The sequence below is a fragment of the Rhinichthys klamathensis genome, unplaced genomic scaffold (assembly GCF_029890125.1).
Source record: "Rhinichthys klamathensis goyatoka isolate OS25496 unplaced genomic scaffold, OSU_Roscu_1.1 h1tg000907l_1, whole genome shotgun sequence".
Taxonomy (NCBI): domain Eukaryota; kingdom Metazoa; phylum Chordata; class Actinopteri; order Cypriniformes; family Leuciscidae; genus Rhinichthys; species Rhinichthys klamathensis.
This window is the reverse complement of record NW_026607253.1, coordinates 173341-193924: the sequence shown is the minus strand read 5'-3', so window position 1 is coordinate 193924 and position 20584 is coordinate 173341. Positions and strand designations below refer to the sequence as shown.

Genomic DNA, 20584 nt, shown 5'->3' with positions numbered 1-20584 from the left:
CCGTTATTTTTCATTCTTCAGTCGCCTGGACAAAGCCCTGGCCACAGTCGTCAGGGAGCGTGGCACGGATCTGGTGATCATTGAAGGTATGGGTCGGGCCATCCACACTAACTACTACGCCATGCTCAGCTGCGAGAGCCTTAAACTAGCCGTCATAAAGAACTCCTGGCTGGCCGAGCGTCTTGGAGGCAAGATCTTCAGTGTAGTCTTCAAGTATGAGGTCCCTCCAAAATCTTAAGGGCAACATTAGGGAAACTATGAGGTTTTTAGAGCTGAAATGGCTAGCTCCAGAAGGAAAGAGCACTACTTGGTCCTCTGTGCTTCTTCCTGAGATTGACGTAATGATTGTATTTCAGGGTTTTCTTTTGCTTAATAAAAAAGAAATAATAAAGGGGTGGCTGTGTGTGCCTGCTCTGAAATTTAATGTGCACGGCTGCTGTAACCTCCCTCATAACAATTGGATGATAGCTGTAGGGGCTTTTTCTTTTGATGAGATTGAATTTTATTGTTCTCAGACCAGATTTCTGTTGCTGAATGATTCTCCATTGGATTCCGGATGGATTGCAATGACAAATATAACATTTTAAGTTTTGAATTACAAATGACAAATATAACATTTCAAGTTTTGAATTTGCCCTAATCCTGCTGGCTTTAACAATGTATTTAAATGTATAAGCCTGGTAATTAAAAATGGGTCTTTCTTTTGAAATATCGATAAAAATCACAAAGATATTGGCTTTTTTATTTCATTGCAGACTTATTTAGATGACACATTTAGTGTATTTCCTATTTTTTTGACAAGCAATCTGGTTTCAAATGTAACTGGTATGTTTCTAATTATTTCACTCACTGCTTTTGTTGCTGCCATACTGAATCATATCTCATCCAGATGGCATTGTCTTTTAATGGCTTGCTCCTCTGTTCCCATGACAACATTTTGGAGTGACAATGATTTTCTGTTATTTTAATACATTAATAGTGGCGACCCAACTAAAGTGAATAACAAAAGCTTCCTGCACAAAATAGCATGCTTGGTTTTTGGCAAAACTGAGTAACTTTATGGATTCAGATTTTTTCTTCCATTGTCTGATTGTAATAGATAAAAATGGTGTAACTATTTTAACAAACTCAGATATAAATAGACAAAAGACCTTTTCTGAGTTGTGCATCCATTAACACTAGGTGTCAGTTTTTTATTATTATAATTAGTCCTATACAAATACCTTTCTTGATAAAGGCAAATGCTAATGTGGTAGACTTTCAGGATTATTTCTCCCTCTTTTTTTATTTTTCTTTAATTTATCAGGCGCAGGAGAAAATGACATGGAACAGAGCCTGCTTCAGATATTGCATCATTATATTGTACTGCATTTATCCTCATATCTGATGCAGCTCTCACTTTCTACCATCTGTGGAAATCTTTGTAATATAAAATCCATTTCAGGGTTGTACAGCACAGCATTGCCTCACTATCACAGCTCTTTCTGGATGGGTGAGAGACAGATCGAGTTTGTGTGTATGCGAAAGAGAAAAAGTCAATTTTAAGATAATCTATAACAATCATTAGTTTGTGGGCACTAAATGTTAAAGCACAATATTTCAGGGATATGTCACAGAGTAAGAATCACATCGATTGTTTTTTATCATTCTGATTAATTGGTTGGTTTTCTCAATGTATAATTTATCTTATGTGTTTTTGCATTATTTACATGTGTGTGTGTGGCCCCCAAAAACCAAAATGTGTCATAAATTGCATACAATTTGAAAAGCTATAATGTATTTTAAGCACAGTGTTTACGCCATCATTCTGACTAAAGGTTTAGTACTGATAGTCAAGAATGTGACGTTCAGGAGTCAATCAGTCGCTTTCAAAATATGCTCATCATGGACGTTGTGAAAACAAGGATCTCTCTCAGACTAAAGCTGTTTGTACAGTCCTCGTTTATCATCTGGCCAAAGGCTAACTTACTTTACTAATGCATACATTTTGTGAAATATTGTAAAATCAAGTGTAAATATAACGCAAACTTGTACTTAAAATGTACTCTTTATTTGCCTTTATCTTGATGCATTCTCAAGATTTCAGTAAATTAATACTCACTTGACAATCACATGTAATTCTATGTCAAATATATTTTACACTGTCTTCACTCAGCTTGGGTCTTTTTAATCTCTGTATTTGTATTTGCACAAATAAAATGTTGCCCTCTTTAGTATTGACCTGTCACTAAGGACATTACCTGTTTTGTATATTAGATAGATAGATCTTTACAATCAACATGAAAGTGTTCACAACAGATTTTACTTCAAATGTGATGTATTTCTAAATGAAACTGATATACTGTGAGAAAAAAGCAGGATTATATCCATTGATATCTAAATGAGAGGTGATTGGAAGGAATAGTTGAAAATGGGTGACGTCAACTAAAAAGAAAAAGTTGTTTCAAAGGTAGAGCACTGGTGAAATATCCAAATAATGAAATGTCTCATCGGAAGCCACAAATATGTTTGAATGGCTGCCAGTAGAAAAAAAAATGTGTTCATGTATGCAAATGGTGTAAGTACAACATCTACCACTAGGTGGTTGCTGGACCAAGCTAACAGTCAAAATCTAAACCTCTTGACCTGGGCTGCGTTTCCCATGGTCTCTACGATCAACTTAGCTCAAGATGCTTTTGGGAAACGCAGCCATGGACTGCCTCATGAATTACATGACATCCGAGGTCATTTTTTTATTTTAGCTTGGTAACCATCATACAGAAACATTAAATAAATAATTTAATCGTGGCTGAATAAGGACATATACAATGGACCACTGAAAAGCTTTCTTTGTCATGATGCTGATTCTATACTGTGCGTGTATATTTATATGTACTATAATAATAATAACTTTATTTTTATATAGCGCCTTTAAGGCATCTTCTCAAGGCGCTTTACATAATAGAACAAACATGTTAAAATACAACACACACAGAGAGAAAAAGAAAAAAAAAAACAGTCAAGTAAAAGCTAACCTTAAAAAAGGCATTTTTAAATGAGATTTAAAAATACTTGAGTCTGTGCATCTCTGATATTTGGAGTGCATTCCAAAGCCTATGAGCGTAGGATGAGAAAGCCCTGTCCCCTACAGTACGCAACCGAGTCTGTGGGACTGCCAATAGACCAGCTTGTGAGGAGCGTAAGTGACGCTTGGGTGTGTATAAAGTTAAAAGTGCAGACTGATACTGAGGGGCCAAACCATGCAGTGCCTTATATGTGAGCATGAGGATTTTAAAATCAACTCGGAACCTGACCGGGAGCCAGTGCAAAGACTTTAAAATCTATAACTATAAAAACTATACAGTGGTGTGAATAAGTTATTACCCCCATGCTAAAGTTGCCTAAAAAGAGGAATAAAAAATCATCTTTTGGAAATTGATCTTAATGCCTTAATTAGAAAAATGAGGAAAAATCCAACCTTTAAGGACACCAATTTTCTTTGTGTATGAATAATGTATCATAAATAAATAAATGTTCTTCCTTAAAATACAGGGTGCATAAGTCAGGCCCCCCCTATGTTAAATTCCCATAGAGTCAGGCAGATTTTTATTTTTAAAGGCCAGTTATTTCATGGATCCAGGATAATATGCATCCTGATAAAGTTCCCTTGGCCTTTGGAATTAAAATATCCCACATCATCACATTCCCTTCACCATACCTAGAGATTGGCATGGTGTTATTTCAGTTAGCCTAATAGCTGGTTTGATTTGCATTGAAAGATGATTTTATGGAAAGTACCCCATGCCAATCTCTAGGTATGGTGAAGGGAATGTGATGATGTGGGTCTATTTTAATTCCAAAGGCCAAGGGAACTTTATCAGGATGCATATTATCCTGGATCCATGAAATAACTGGCCTTTAAAAATAAAAATCTGCCTGACTCTATGGGAATTTAACATAGGGGGGGCCTGACTTATGCACCTGTATTTTAAGGAAGAACATTTATTTATTTATGATACATTATTCATACACAAAGAAAATTGGTGTCCTTAAAGGTTGGATTTTTCCTCATTTTTCTAATTAAGGCATTAAGATCAATTTCCAAAAGATGATTTTTTATTCCTCTTTTTAGGCAACTTTAGCAATGGGGTAATAACTTATTCACACCACTGTATATACACGTATATATATATATATATATATATAAGTATATACACCCCTGTTAAAACAAGCAGTTTTTTGTGTAGTAAAAAAATTAAATAAAGATAAAACATATCAGAACTTTTGCAACTGTAAGACGGGAAACTGGCTAAAGAGAAATAATCTGACCACTGGTCTCCGAAGACAAAGGACCTTGCTTGCAAATTAACATGTGAACAACTCTCTCTCACACACACACACACACACACACACACACCGCTTCCCCCCACGCAAATTAACATGTGAACAACTCTTATACACACACACACACACACACACACACAGCTTCCCCCCACTCTTGCAGATCACCTGAAACTCACATAAGAATATATGTATGGTTTTAATGTGAATGAGTATCATTAAGGATTGTGTTTAGTATCATTTTAAAGGTCTCAGGGTGGCTGGTACGAGTGTCTCATTCCAAAAGAAGTAAAACAAAAGGTAATAAGGTTATTAAGAATATAGAAATATCCTTCACACAGAAGGTTTTGTCTTGGAGATAACACCTTCTGGCCTTTTGTTTGAATGCAAATTACAACTAAGCAAATGGTTACCTACCAGTAAATTTCCACTGGAACTTACATATGAAATGAGGTCATGGTATATAAGGAAATGCAACTGGAAGATCAGGGCTTTTTCTGTATTGCAGATAGCCCGTGAGATGAGGGTCACCGAGACCCTTAGCTCATGTAGTCTATTTCTTAATATGTTGGGTTTGCATCTATTCTCTGTATTCCAGGGTATTTGATGTTTTGTATTGATGATCTTTGAACTGATTATGAAATTGGCATAATACTTTTACCTGACATAATAAATTGTTATATTTGATTATTCTAACAGACTTTGACTTTATTTTCATTGGAGTTAAAAGGAATAGTCAAACATTAACATATACTTAATGATGCACAGATATCACTGAAAAACACTTTCATTTTAGGGAGTCAGATGAAACGAGTTAATACATAAGATAAAATATATTATATTTAATTATAAATCCCTTTGCCATTGGAAGAGACGGAACGCGCGTTGAGACCTTCACCGCTAATTTGAATGCCGCCCTTGGCTCGAATTAGACGGGACTTACACAACTTTAAAGTAAACATTACAACAACTGAAAACCTGTAATGCAGGGTGAACTCAAGAAACAAAGGGAGAGCTGGGTCCAAATGCAAAATAGTTTAATTATCAAAATAAACACAAAACCATAACAGAGACCAGGGAACCAAGAACAGAATTAGAAACACCAAACGTACATCCATGTAGGACAAGACCTGACAAAGAACACAGGAAACACAGGGGTTTAAATACACAGTGGCTAACAAGCAAGTTAAGAAGACACCTGGGGAAGACTAATCAACATGAAAAACTACAAAGAACTACAAGACAGGAAATGACAAAAGGTCCACACAAGACAGGAATCATGACAAAACCAAAGTGACACATTTCAGAGCAAAAAGATAAAATAAATACTTAAATTAACTTAAATTAATAACTGCATAAATGTGCACACCCTTTTACAGTTTGCATACTCATGTGAAATACACCTTTCTTCACTTGAAGTTACTCTGATTAACTAAATAAATCTCAGCTGTTTTTTTCTGACATCTATATTTGTTGCATGCAAGAGCCATGGGCCATAAAGAGCTTACAAAGCATCGACAGGATCTCACTCTTGAAAGGTATCGCTCAACAGAGGGCTACAACAACAAAATAATTCCAAAACATTAGATATACTATGGAGCACAGTGAAGAAGGTCATCAACAAGTGGAGAAAATATGACACAACATTGATATCAAGAACTGGGTATGCCTCCAAAATTGATAAGACACAGCTGGTCAGGGAGGCAGTAAAGAGGCCTATAGCAAAGAGTTGCAGCTCTTTCTGGCAAGTACTGGAGAGATTAGGTTTCAAGATAAAACAAACGAAGAGTTGTCTATCTCCGTCTCGGGAAATAGTCTCTTGGGGGTCAAATACTTGGGTCTCAGGTTGAATTCTGTGACGTTTCAAGCTTTCCTATCAGAGGATCGCATCAAAACTTTTCACAGCTGCCTCTCCCTTTTTCAACAAGGGAGATCAGTCTCTTTCAGAATGTGTCTTCGGCTTCTAGGACTGATGGCCTCAACTGTGTCCGTGGTTCCCCTGGGACTGTTGCGAATGAGGGATTTTCAGAACTGGACAGCGTCACAGTACATTCGCCCCAAGAGCCGCCTCAGCCGAAGAGTGTGCGTCTCACCAGAATGCACGAGCCGTACTGGCCGGGGAGACTGTGGGTTGCGGAGATTGCGCAACTGCTCTACGACCAGCCTTGGGCATTATCAGAGCGCAGAGATCTCTCACAAGCACGGGGGGAAATATTCCATCCCTCCACTCAGAAACTAGCTCTCTGGGCTTGGCCCGTGAGAGGTTGAATCTGAGCGCAGCCGGGCTACCTCCGAAAGTTATTAAGACGATTCAGAGCGCGAGGGCTGCCAAAGGGAGGGCTGCCCAGAGGGCTGCCCAGAGGGTAGTCAAAGAGCTAATTTTAGAACTAACCCGGCGTTCATGCCCAAAGTATATGATCACGCGGATACAGTAAGAGCAGTGGACTTGCCAGCTTTTCATCCACCTCCTTTTTCTACTCCTGAGGAAGAGAGGTTACACTGTTTATGTCCGGTTCGCACACTGTACATGTATGTACAGAGAACCCGCACATTGCGTAAGATCAACCAGCTGTTTGTCTCGTGGGCTGACTCTTACAAGGGAAACCCGTCAACACCTTTCCCACTGGGTGGTAGAGGCTATCGTGTTATGTTACAATAGCATGAATATAGAGCCCCCAGTAGGACTACGAGTGCATTCTACTAGGGGGATGTCTACTTCCTGGGCTCTATTTAAAGGTATTTCTATTCAAATTTGCGCGGCAGCCAGCTGGTCCTCTCCGCACACATTTATTCGTTTCTATAGACTGGATGTTACAGAACCCTCTCTGGCCCACTCAGTTCTGGGAGTGATTAGTCAGGTGGTATTAGGTGGTTCTAATAAAGGGGGCGTCTTTCCCTATATTATCCTGTTTTTACCGTCTGGGATGTAGCGTCTGGACCATTCAGACACACACTAATTATTCATTATATTTAATGAATAATCCAGCAAACTCACTCTCCCAACAATGGTCTATGAAACTTCCCTCAAAAAATAACATCCCAAATGAAGCTAACACACTGGCAGAACTCGGTGTCCTTTTACAGGACACAGTAAGACTGAAAAGTTTTACGACCCCAAAAGGAATGTGCTGGGAATTGTGACTCTCACTTAATTATTGCTGAGAAGGAGAAATTAACCCTTTTAATCCTATATGTTCTATATATACAGGTCCTTCTCAAAAAATTAGCATATTGTGATAAAGTTCATTATTTTCCATAATGCAATGATAAAAATTAAACTTTCATATATTTTAGATTCATTGCACACCAACTGAAATATTTCAGGTCTTTTATTGTTTTAATACTGATGATTTTGGAATACAGCTCATGAAAACCCAAAATTCCTGTCTAAAAAAATTAGCATATCATGAAAAGGGTCTCTAAACGAGCTATTAACCTAATCATCTGAATCAACTAATTAACTCTAAACACCTGCAAAAGATCCCTGAGGCTTTAAAAAACTCCCAGCCTGTTTCATTACTCAAAACCGCAATCATGGGTAAGACTGCCGACCTGACTGCTGACACCCTCAAGCAAGAGGGTAAGACAGAAAGAAATTTCTGAACAAATAGGCTGTTCCCAGAGTGCTGTATCAAGGCACCTCAGTGGGAAGTCTGTGGGAAGGAAAAAGTGTGGCAAAAAACGCTGCACAACGAGAAGAGGTGACCGGACCCTGAGGAAGATTGTGGAGAAGGACCGATTCCAGACCTTGGGGGACCTGCGGAAGCAGTGGACTGAGTCTGGAGTAGAAACATCCAGAGCCACCGTGCACAGGCGTGTGCAGGAAATGGGCTACAGGTGCCGCATTCCCCAGGTCAAGCAACTTTTGAACCAGAAACAGCGGCAGAAGCGCCTGACCTGGGCTACAGAGAAGCAGCACTGGACTGTTGCTCAGTTTTGCATGTCATTCGGAAATCAAGGTGCCAGAGTCTGGAGGAAGACTGGGGAGAAGGAAATGCCAAAATGCCTGAAGTCCAGTGTCAAGTACCCACAGTCAGTGATGGTCTGGGCTGCCATGTCAGCTGCTGGTGTTGGTGCACTGTGTTTTATCAAGGGCAGGGTCAATGCAGCTAGCTATCAGGAGATTTTGTAGCACTTCATGCTTCCATCTGCTGAAAAGCTTTATGGAGATGAAGATTTAATTTTTCAGCACGACCTGGCACCTGCTCACAGTGCCAAAACCACTGGTAAATGGTTTACTGACCATGGTGTTACTGTGCTCAATTGGCCTGCCAGCTCTCCTGACCTGAACCCCATAGAGAATCTGTGGGATATTGTGAAGAGAAAGTTGAGAGACGCAAGACCCAACACTCTGGATGAGCTTAAGGCAGCTATCGAAGCATCCTGGGCCTTCATAACACCTCAGCAGTGCCACAGGCTGATTGCCTCCATGCCACGCCGCATTGAAGCAGTCATTTCTGCAAAAGGATTCCCGACCAAGTACTGACTATTGAGTGCATAACTGAACATAATTATTTGAAGGTTGACTTTTTTTTGTATTAAAAACACTTCTTTTATTGGTCGGATGAAATATGCTAATTGTTTGAGACAGGAATTTTGGGTTTTCATGAGCTGTATGCCAAAATCATCAGTATTAAAACAATAAAAGACCTGAAATATTTCAGTTGGTGTGCAATGAATCTAAAATATATGAAAGTTAAATTTTTATCATTACATTATGGAAAATAGTGAACTTTATCACAATATGCTAATTTTTTGAGAAGGACCTGTATGTCCATGTGATAAATGTATCAACATGTATCTAATTTTCCATCTCATGATTTTCCTTTTATGTGGTTTGACCTATGTCTTCATTCTCTCTTCTAAACTATTTTGGTCTGAAACATGACTTGCATTAGCCTGACTTCGTCATACTCATATTCTAGTCAGAATGTGAGTCTGATACTGCTCCATAGGGCTTTGATTATGAGGCGTGTCTTAACCGAACCAGGAAAAAAAAAAACCTCTGCACTCAATTGGATAGACCTACAACCAATCAGAGCAATGCAGTAAGTGTTTTTTTTATGAGCTACGCATAGTTGTCAATGTCAACAGAACCTAACAACACGCACGCTGGAAGAAGTAGTAAAATAATGAGTGTTGCTTCTTTTACTTGGTCCTCCATGAGTGCGACCAAAGGAGAAACCACAACGACCACAGGGTTTTCATTGCGTCCCATCTTCTTAGCGACCATCGGAGCCAACTGATAAAATAAACAAATGCCTTGATTGCAGTTCTCGGTTCGTCTTTTAAAATTAATGCGCTGTCGATTTCTTTTACAATAGACGTGATAGCGGAATCTATACATCTCAATTCTCCAGCTGCAGTCAACTTTGAGGGAAACCAGTTCAACCCAAGCGCTCTTTGATAACGTGATGATTACGTAACTGCAGATCATCTGTCCATCATCGTATAAAGCCCGCCCTGGCAATTTGATTGGCACGACTAATTCTGAACCGGTCATAATTACTCCTCAATGGATCGAGTCCAGACCAAACTTCCCGACCAAAACATGTTGTGGGCGGGGTTCGGGCTGGCATCCAGGCTAGACTTGCATACTATGGTTAACCAAAATCATATGTGTAGCATGTTAGTCTCTATAAACTCCAATCTTCGTCCCCCATTTGTTAATTTACAATACATTTGACTAACTTAATGACGCATTAGTATTATAAGAATCTTGAAGATTCTTTTCTTAAACACCCAATGAAATTAAACATTCAAATGCCCTGCTAGAACACAAAGGGTCGTAAAAACTCCCTCCAAAGGGACAACTTCGTATTGGCTCACACACCTCCAGAGGGTGTGACATCTTCACGCTTTAAAAATCACTGATCACAAGATCAGCCCTCTCTTACTCTCTTGGTCCTTCCTGAGAAGTCCTAATGTGAAGATGATGCTGAACTAGAAGTCCCCCAAGGACCCCCAAGCTTGTGCCAGGCTGCGGCCTTGTCTTTTCATTCATCAAAGATCCAACTGACTCCAACTGGTTCTCTCTCATCAAGACAACATTAGCAAAGATCAACTGGAGCCTCAACAAATTGCATCAGGACAGTTTAATTCAAATTGGCGAGACATGCAAGTATCAAACTTAGTTTAATTCAAATTGGCGAGACATGCAAGTATCAAACTTAGTCTCATTATTTGATACATTAATCCTTACCCCTTTTAAAGAAGGGTGTGCTGGAACTAAACAGCTCAAGGCTGTTGATCTGCTGAATTTCAAACAATGCTATAACTTCTTGCTTTCCTATATTCTGCTTCAGCTCTCTTTCCCTTGATAAACTGTATGCATGTACAGTATGTATGTGTATGTTAGAGTAGTTTAAAGTTAAGTTTAGTTTAGTTAATAAAGTCTTGTTCATATCGCACGTAAAGTTGTCCGTGTCTCAAGCTCATATCTGGAGTCACTAATCATAGATTTCTGGCTACAGGCTCTGAATAGTACTGTACAGTAAGAAAGACATTTCCCATGCCCCGGAAATGTACATTTCTATTAATCAATTAATAAGCAATATTGAGTGTTCACATGATGAACCGAGTAATTGGTTGTAATGTTAACATCAAGTTAACCCGATTAACTGATCCAAATATTCATAATCAATTATAACAAGTTATGATTGATTATTAATATTTCATAGAGCTAATTTGCTACAAGGACAGTTATAAGGACAATCATACATATGATTCAGTTATAATTTATATCCCCTCTTCTTCAGTCTGCTTCGTCAGCATATCGGCAATACGGGAGTTGTCTATATCCCATAGTGAGATACTGAACGAATGTTAGAAAGAGAACGATAACCCCTGACGTAACCCCGGTTCTCTGATAACATGAAGTGAGGTATCTCACAACATTGCCCTCCTTGCCTATTTGCACAGAGAAGAGATATGCGGAGAATGACGAAACGGCAGGTAGCTGCGGTTTATATACAGGGAGCCGGGACTCCCTGATCACTGCAGCGATTGGTCTGCCATGGTTGGCAGACGTGGTGTAATGGGTGCTTCCGCGATCGGTCACTCCCAGAGGCGTTCCCATAGTAAGATACCTGTCATGTGTCATGTTATCAGAGAACCGGGGTTACGTCAGTAACCTATCGTTACTATCAAAAAGTAGCTAGCTACATTGAAACTACTTTAGATTTTTTTTAACGACGTATATTATAAATAACTGAATAAGTGTCTGAGGAATGTTTTAAGTAAAATATTTAGTGTTTAAAACAATGCAATACAATTATGATTTCAAAGAGTATTGTTTTATTACACACAATACTCAAATATCTCAGACTGTTTGTCAAAGTCAAAGTGCAAAATTGCAACACATGTAACATTGCAAGAACAAAATGCATCCAACTTAAATTGCATAAACAGAATATTTTCTCAAAAATACCGATTGAGAGATGGTTTCATTTTGGCAGGAAAATACATTGAACTATGAACAAACGCTCATATGTGGCATTAGCAGGGAAAACACTATCTGGTGTAGTTGCAGTAGACTGAAACCTGTCTACGTCATCCAAAACATTGACCTCCAAAGAGTCCAAATGTTATAATTTGTTATGTTACAAAAGCCTAAAAACGGAAGAGTGAGTACGCTTGGAAAATGTTATGTATTTTAGTTAAACTGGCATAGTTAGAGTCACTGTTATACCGCTCAAGCAAAACAGGAATGGTTTCACACCATCAGTCCAGGATTGAGGTTCAGTGTCCTTCTAATAAGAACAGGCAAGAACAAAATGTAGGCAACTCAATTTGTTCTCTTAACTAAACTGAAGCAGAAGTGCCTGACCTGTTAATTCGACACAAGAGAAGTTTCTCAAAATGACTGTCGGAAAGACGGTTGTATTTTGGCAGGAAAATGTATTTTCCAACACTAAACAACCACTCAAATGCGGCACTGGCAGGGACACCAGTATTGCACTTAATGAAGACTCTCTTCATTTTTGATAGATGCTGGAAAGCACTATCAGGTGTGATTGCTGTAGACTGTAGATAAATGTTCAATTCATCCACAACATTCCCCTGGTTTCTAGAGAAGTAGTCTGTGATCTCATCAATTTCATTTAGATTCCTTGAAACAACTGTCTCTGCAACATGTGGACTGTGTGCTGCTGAAAGCTCCTGTTGTAGTCTTAAGATGATGTCATCTTTCTGCCCATTTGGTATGTAAGACATACGAAACATAGGATGTGAAGCCGTTGCCATGAGATATCTTTTATTGGAAAGGTAACTGAACCTTCTGTTCACTGATGATGGCATTAACTGATGGCCCACAATATTGGAGGTTTTCTTGCTTGAGTGACTGCAACTTCTCAACAAGAATGTATATTGTGGGGACCAAGACTCCGAGGTATGCCATTTTGTCTGACTGGAGAACATCTAGGGCCTTGGACACCGGTGCCATGACCTGTGAAATTACACATAAAACATGGCTGTATGCATGAGTGCAAAAATACATGATGAAAATCACAGGATGCATAAGTCATGTTGATTATTATATTCTTAAGAGTTATTAATAGGTAACTTTAAAAGAATGTACTAAAGAATTACTAAAGTCATTTAGTTTTAATAAAATTAGTATTTAACATACAGTATATACCAAAAATATTTTTATTATAAAAATATGGTATTCTATGAAACACTAAAAATATTTACATAAAATTATTGATTCAATACATCTTACCCAGTTCAAACTCACCATGACATATTCTTTGATTAATGTAATCTCTGATGGCTTCAGTCGTGGAATGTCCATTTTCTCACAAACATCATGGAGCTCTTGAGGTTTCTCTTCAATGCAAGTTTTTATACGATCCATTGCATTATTTGTAGAATTCCAACGATATACATTAGGCACAACCAGCATGCATCCAAGTCTGTGCTTCTACTCTGCTTATTCCAAAGGCTTTGACATTTGGCGAAAGCTGCCCTTGAGATATTTTTAAATGAAGAGTCTTCCACAGCTGCCTCAGCAACTTTGGTTGCAACCAAGTGGAGAGCATGGCAGGCACAGCGTTGATGGGCTGGCAAGTGGTAGTCATCCTTTTCTGTCTCTTTTAGAAATGCTGCTTCATCGGTGAACTCAACATCTGCCTCTTCATCATTTTCTTCATCATCTTCAGTCACTTCTTCTTCAGCTGCGAACACACTAAATGCGTTTACAAAATTTGAACTGTTTGTCTGTAGTGGTTAACACAACTTTGTTTTGAATGCTGAATTCTATGTGGACACTTTCAAGCATCTCTGCCAGAGTGTAATATGTGCCTTCCCTTTGTGCCTTCCCTTGATCCTTCGGCAAGCTAAAGCCCCTGAAGAGATGGTAAGTGTGTCTGAATCTATCCAATGGACAATGACTCCCAGATAGCTCTTGTGATTTGTAGACCATGCATCTGTGGTTGTTGCTACAAATTCCTGCTCAGACAAAACTTTATACATATCTGCCTTCATGGAAATATATTGATCCTCTTGCATTTTGACTAATGTATTTCTAGATATCACATGCCTTGAAGGCAGTACCTGCTTGAATAATTCTTTAAATTCTGCCATTTCAACAATACTGAGGGGATGAAGCCCCTGAATAACAAAATTCAGAAACAGCTTGTTGAATTTTGCCTGTGAAACTGGTGCCACATCCACAGTTGCCAACTCTCGCGAGACAAATAAGCAACTGGAGCTTCAAAAACAAGCCCAATATTATTAGATTATTTAGTTTCAGCATTATCATTTATTATTTATTACCAATAAATGAGCCTGCAACATATTAAACTGAAACCACTCCTTAGAAAAGGATAAACGGATTAGGAAAAAAAGGATTTGATTTTTTTTGTTTTTAAATCAGCGAACTGCAACAAAGCGGGGCACGCACTATCCTCATCTCCGATCACCTGTGAGGCTGGATAGGATCGGAGAGATGGAAAAGGACAAAAAGACAAGCAGGAAAAGACAAGAGCATTAAGGGGAGCTGTAACATATATTTAGCTTAATAAAATAAATTTGAACCATATGTATATTCTGTTAGTATAGTATAGGACTAGGCCTACTTGTTTCTTATTAAAGCCTGTGATAATTAATATATTACAAAAACATTGTAAAAATTACAAATTTATCTTACAAAAGAAGGTCATCCCTTTCCTCCCCTGCACTGTCCATCATCTCCCCAGCGGTCTCCTCTCCACCTCTGTACATCCCAACACTGAAGCGCTGCAACATTTCTTGGCTTGGGCCAAAGTCCTTGCAACAAATTCCGATTCTTCTTAGGCCGTAGCGAATCCACAATATTCTACTGAGAGTTTTCTGCCCCATTCTGTTCCGCAATTTATATTTTACATGATTCATTTGTGAAAAAACCCTTTCAACATCAGCATTGCTCAAAGGCATTGGAAGAAGAGACAGCGTAAAAAGGGCCAGATCTTTAAAACACTGTTCCCCACTGCTGTCCTTGTAGTTCAGAACTTCGGCCCAGAACTGTTCTGCTTGACAGTCATCCTTTATTTTCCACTCATGGAAGCTGATTGCCTGATACTGTGCATCCAGGGCCCCGAGATCACCAGTGTACATTTTCAGCATGGATACTGTGGCTAACTGTGGTTCGTTCTGTGATAGAATCACAGATGGGCTGAATGATGACATGGATTTCCAGGTATTGATATTTGCTGGGAGCCTATTCTGCCCCTGCTTTGCTGCTTCCAGAAGGAAATCCCGGCATCTGTTCTTCATGTTTGTTTCGACAGTGCTGTCCAGCTTTGCCTCTCCGAGAGTAATAGTAAACTGCACGCCGAAATTAACCGCACACATGGGCAGATGATTGGTTGAGTCATTCAAATTGACATCAAGGAGTTTGGAATCAGAAGGAGGTATGGCGCTGGGTGTGAGATAAGTGTACGGAAAAATGACTGTAGGCAGTCCAGCATTTTAAATGCATTCCCATTTTCGAGTTGGAACAATTTGTTGACTCTAAAAAACTCATGTAAGATGGGCATAAGAAACTCCAGGTACAGTTTATTTATAGGATCACATTACATCTGGTAGAGTACTTCTGCATCATAGCATCGTTTTGCACCTTTACACAGCTGGAAATGTAACTTCAGCTCATCCCATTGCTTTAACACACGGACACAGCAGTCATATATGGAGAGCCATCTAGTGCCTGAAAGCTGCACTAGCATCAATGGCGTTTAACCGGGGTTGATTAATTGGTAAATTTTGGCATATTCTCTGCGCCTCAGTGCACTGTGAGAAAACCAGTTGTGCGAATGTGAAATTAAAAACTCGAGATTGCGAGGCAGTGTTTCAACGGCTTTGCTGGCACAAAGTTGAATTGAATGACACGCACTTAAGCAATTGTAGTTTCTCATTCTTTTTGAGAAGGTGAGTATAAACTGAGTTTTTCCGTCCAACCATGACACTACAACCATCAGTTCCGATACCTACACACTTTTTGAAATCCAGGACGATACTGTCAAGAAACTGCATCAGTGTTGTCGCGATTGCTTTTGCCGTCTCTCCCTGCATATCCACTAAACCCAAAAATGTTGAAACAATTTTGTTTAATGAGACACTGAAGTAACGCACTACCACACACTGCTGCTTTACCGAAGCGACAGCTGTGCTCTCGTCGATTACCAGTGAATACGGAGCCTCTCCAATATCTTTTAGCAAGTCTTTAAACATGCAGGGGGCTATGACATTGCTGATAAGTGCTGTACATTTTGTACGATGGATGCTCACGTCCTTTTCAAAGGCTGAATTTACCAATTCACCCTAGTGATCAACTGAACTAACTGCTGTGTGGCAAGCTATATAGCTTGCTAGCTGAAGCTCAGCCATTTGATTTGTAGTCGAAGGTTTTGACACTGATGTCTGTTAGACGTGTTGAGGAAAATGGTTTGGCATTCCGCTTGTGTTTTTCTGTGCTTACATGTTGTAGGAGGTCTCCATGGTGAGCACAAATCTCCGTTTTACAGTACCTGCACATCGCTTTACTCTGATCACCAACCACTTGACCTATACAGTCTTTAAGTTGTTTATCCTTTTCCCAGTCTTTGTTGTACTTTTTGCCATACTTGGACCACTTCGTTGGAGGCATTGTTTGTAGAAATTTAAATATGTGTATTTACGTCTATCATAGCTTGGATTACAGCGTCGTTCGCGCCTGCCTGCACGTTGAACGGGATTTTTCTTCAATGAGGGGGAAAAGGGGGAGGATTCAGCGGACTGTTGTGATGAATTACGCCACAGCACTTACAGGTCCTTCTCAAAAAATTAGCATATTGTGATAAAGTTAATTATTTTCCATAATGTAATGATAAAAATTTAACTTTCATATATTTTAGATTCATTGCACACCAACTGAAATATTTCAGGTCTTTTATTGTTTTAATACTGATGATTTTGGCATACAGCTCATGAAAACCCAAAATTCCTGTCTCAAAAAATTAGCATATTTCATCCGACCAATAAAAGAAGTGTTTTTAATACAAAAAAAAAAACGTCAACCTTCAAATAATTATGTTCAGTTATGCACTCAATAGTCAGTACTTGGTCGGGAATCCTTTTGCAGAAATGACTGCTTCAATGCGGCGTGGCATGGAGGCAATCAGCCTGTGGCACTGCTGAGGTGTTATGGAGGCCCAGGATGCTTCGATAGCGGCCTTAAGCTCATCCAGAGTGTTGGGTCTTGCGTCTCTCAACTTTCTCTTCACAATATCCCACAGATTCTCTATGGGGTTCAGGTCAGGAGAGCTGGCAGGCCAATTGAGCACAGTAACACCATGGTCAGTAAACCATTTACCAGTGGTTTTGGCACTGTGAGCAGGTGCCAGGTCGTGCTGAAAAATGAAATCTTCATCTCCATAAAGCTTTTCAGCAGATGGAAGCATGAAGTGCTACAAAATCTCCTGATAGCTAGCTGCATTGACCCTGCCCTTGATAAAACACAGTGCACCAACACCAGCAGCTGACATGGCAGCCCAGACCATCACTGACTGTGGGTACTTGACACTGGACTTCAGGCATTTTGGCATTTCCTTCTCCCCAGTCTTCCTCCAGACTCTGGCACCTTGATTTCCGAATGACATGCAAAACTGAGCAACAGTCCAGTGCTGCTTCTCTGTAGCCCAGGTCAGGCGCTTCTGCCGCTGTTTCTGGTTCAAAAGTGGCTTGACCTGGGGAATGCGGCACCTGTAGCCCATTTCCTGCACACGCCTGTGCACGGTGGCTCTGGATGTTTCTACTCCAGACTCAGTCCACTGCTTCCGCAGGTCCCCCAAGGTCTGGAATCGGTCCTTCTCCACAATCTTCCTCAGGGTACGGTCACCTCTTCTCGTTGTGCAGCGTTTTTTGCCACACTTTTTCCTTCCCACAGACTTCCCACTGAGGTGCCTTGATACAGCACTCTGGGAACAGCCTATTTGTTCAGAAATTTCTTTCTGTCTTACCCTCTTGCTTGAGGGTGTCAGCAGTCAGGTCGGCAGTCTTACCCATGATTGCGGTTTTGAGTAATGAAACAGGCTGGGAGTTTTTAAAAGCCTCAGGAATCTTTTGCAGGTGTTTAGAGTTAATTAGTTGATTCAGATGATTAGGTTAATAGCTCGTTTAGAGACCCTTTTCATGATATGCTAATTTTTTGAGACAGGAATTTTGGGTTTTCATGAGCTGTATGCCAAAATCATCAGTATTAAAACAATAAAAGACCTGAAATATTTCAGTTGGTGTGCAATGAATCTAAAATATATGAAAGTTTAATTTTTATCATTGCATTATGGAAAATAATGAACTTTATCACAATATGCTAATTTTTTGAGAAGGACCTGTATATGATTGCACTGATTGGCTATAGCTGTGAGCAGACAGTGTCAATCAATGTATTGGAGATTGAGAAAACGGCAACCGTGAGATGTAAAAAAACAAAGTTGCTTGTCAGATTTTACTAACAAGCAACCATATTTTTTTCAATAAGCCCAAAAAAACGCAACCCGCAACCCGTGCTGTTTTAACGTGACTTACTAAAAAAAAAGCCTAAAGTTGCGTATTATAAGCGGACGTGGCAAATATGGCCACATCCCTCATGAAATACTGAATTGGACTTGATGAGCTTGAGGAACTCTGTTCTTGAATGTAGGGTGTCGTTATCTTTTTACTGAATTCCTGCTGCATTCTCTGTAACTCTTATTTAGTTTAGATGGATGCAGTCTCTGATAGGCATAGGATAAAGGGAAAAAAGCTCAAATTAGACAGAAAAAAACATTTTAAATGACATACTTTTAAATTATATTATGCAAGACAGAAATATATAAGCCTACTATTATAATACAACTGCAATACAACATAAAGGAATGTTTCAAAGTATATTTATTTTCACTTTATACTAAGGTAGTTAAATGTAAATACTTGTCTTAATTTCTTCACTTGAAAGGATTAAACACTTGAGCTTTTATTTTGGCGGAAAACTGTGACGAGACCTTTACGTTTCTATGACATTAAAAACGCTTTCATATTACAAATCGAGTGAAATGCTGTAATTATCTGGCTGCCTACACAAATGTTGGAAGTTATGTGAACATTAAACAGCATAACGGGCATTTGATTTAAGCCCAAATGCCAGGCAGCGCTCGTGCCCATAAGCGGAATCAATCCGTCTACTGCACCCAGAAATACACGGGCGAGACATCTTTAAAAAGACGTGCCTTGTGCAGCTCTTTTAGAGAGGAAAAAGCTCAACAGCAGTGCTGAAGCACCCAGGGAGAAAACACACACTGTTGGCAGATAACTGCACAGACCAGCAGCAGGAATGAGATCTCGCTGGAACACGCCGTAACACCAACACCACTGAAGAGTCCCTCGTCTCATCTTTCTAACTCGTAGACAGCTTTGCAGTGGAAAGAAGTGAAACAACACTCGGCTTCGAAGCAGAAACACAATGAGTGATTGCACGCGCAGCTTCTTTTATACCCACGAGGTGGGGCGGAGTTGCGCTATGCAAATACTGCAGACCTAAGGGATTGTTGTGCCATTGGCTCGTTTTGTAGAACTCGAAGGTGATAGGCTTCTAAGTGAAACCCCCATTTCGTCAGTCACTGACGTAACTCGTAGTAACTGACTGAAAGGGAACTGTAGCCGGTAGATATACGCCCCAGGCAGTTTTACGCCCCTGTTGTTCCTGATGCGTCCAGTAGAGGGAGAAGGATATACGGCGAAATAACATCATTAAATCGACGCTCGAAACTTACACATTAATAACCGTCCCGTCCATAGACTATGACTAATTTAATGTTTTTTGCTCATTTAAATATAAACATTACAGTGTATACAGTATAACGATAGACCGTGGAATGATCTGCACTACGGATTAAAATATCTGTAGATATTCAGATATTCAAATAAAAATACATCATCATCATGGCTTGGCTTGGCGAACGAAGATTTAGGAAGGACATCCACGTTTTCTACAGGCACGCTTGGTGGCTGACAAGGTTCTTCCTTCTTCTCCTTTTGTCCTCCATACTGGCCCTGCGGGTATCTTCAAAGAGGGAGGTGGCCTGATGGACTGTGCGCCACCAGGAGTCGCGATCAGCTGCTTGTGTTGCCCAATGACGGTGATCGATGCAGCAAGCAGTGAGGGACTTCTTCATGGAGTCTTTGTACCGCTTTCGTTGCAGTAGCCAGAGGACAATTCCCCGTACAGTACGATCTTAGGTAGGCGATGGTTCTCCATCCTGGAGACGTGCCCTGCCCAGCGAAGTTGTACCTTGAGGACCATAGCCTCGATGCTAGTGACCTCCGCTGACTCGAGGACTTCAGTGTTGGCGACGATGTCACTCCAACGAATGTTGAGGATTGTTCGGAGGCAGCGCTGATGGAAGCGCTCGAGGAGTCTCAGGTGATGGCGGTACGTGACCCAGGACGCCATACAGGAGAGTGGTCAGCACAACAGCTTTGTATACACTGACCTTCGTGTCTTTTTTGAGGTTGTTGTTGTTCCATATACATCCGTATAGTCTGCTGAATGCTCTGTTTGCCTTGGCCAGCCTGTTGTCAACTTCTTTGTCGATCTTGGCGTCAGACGAGATCACGCACCCCAAGTAGCTGAAATGGTGGACAGCCTTCAGTTCTGTTTGTTCGATGGAGATGCTTGGTGGATTCAGTGCCGCTGCTAGCCATTTTGGTGCCCTAAGCATAATTCCTTTATGATGCACCCCCCCCCCCCCCCCCCCCTAAAAAAAAACAT

At 40.0% G+C, this 20584-nt stretch overlaps 1 protein-coding gene across 6 annotated transcripts in view; it reads left to right on the top strand.

Annotated features, from left to right (window-relative positions):
- pank4 (pantothenate kinase 4 (inactive)) overlaps nt 1–2216 on the top strand; it is a 43661-nt gene extending 41445 nt beyond the window's left edge. For all 6 annotated transcript variants that reach the window (XM_056244094.1, XM_056244092.1, XM_056244091.1 and 3 more), the window contains one exon: nt 22–2216. In XM_056244094.1, coding sequence (XP_056100069.1) covers nt 22–238 — 217 coding nt within the window. In that variant the 3' untranslated portion in view covers nt 239–2216. The remainder of the gene's footprint in view (nt 1–21) is intronic.
- Nucleotides 2217–20584: the final 18368 nt, after the last annotated feature.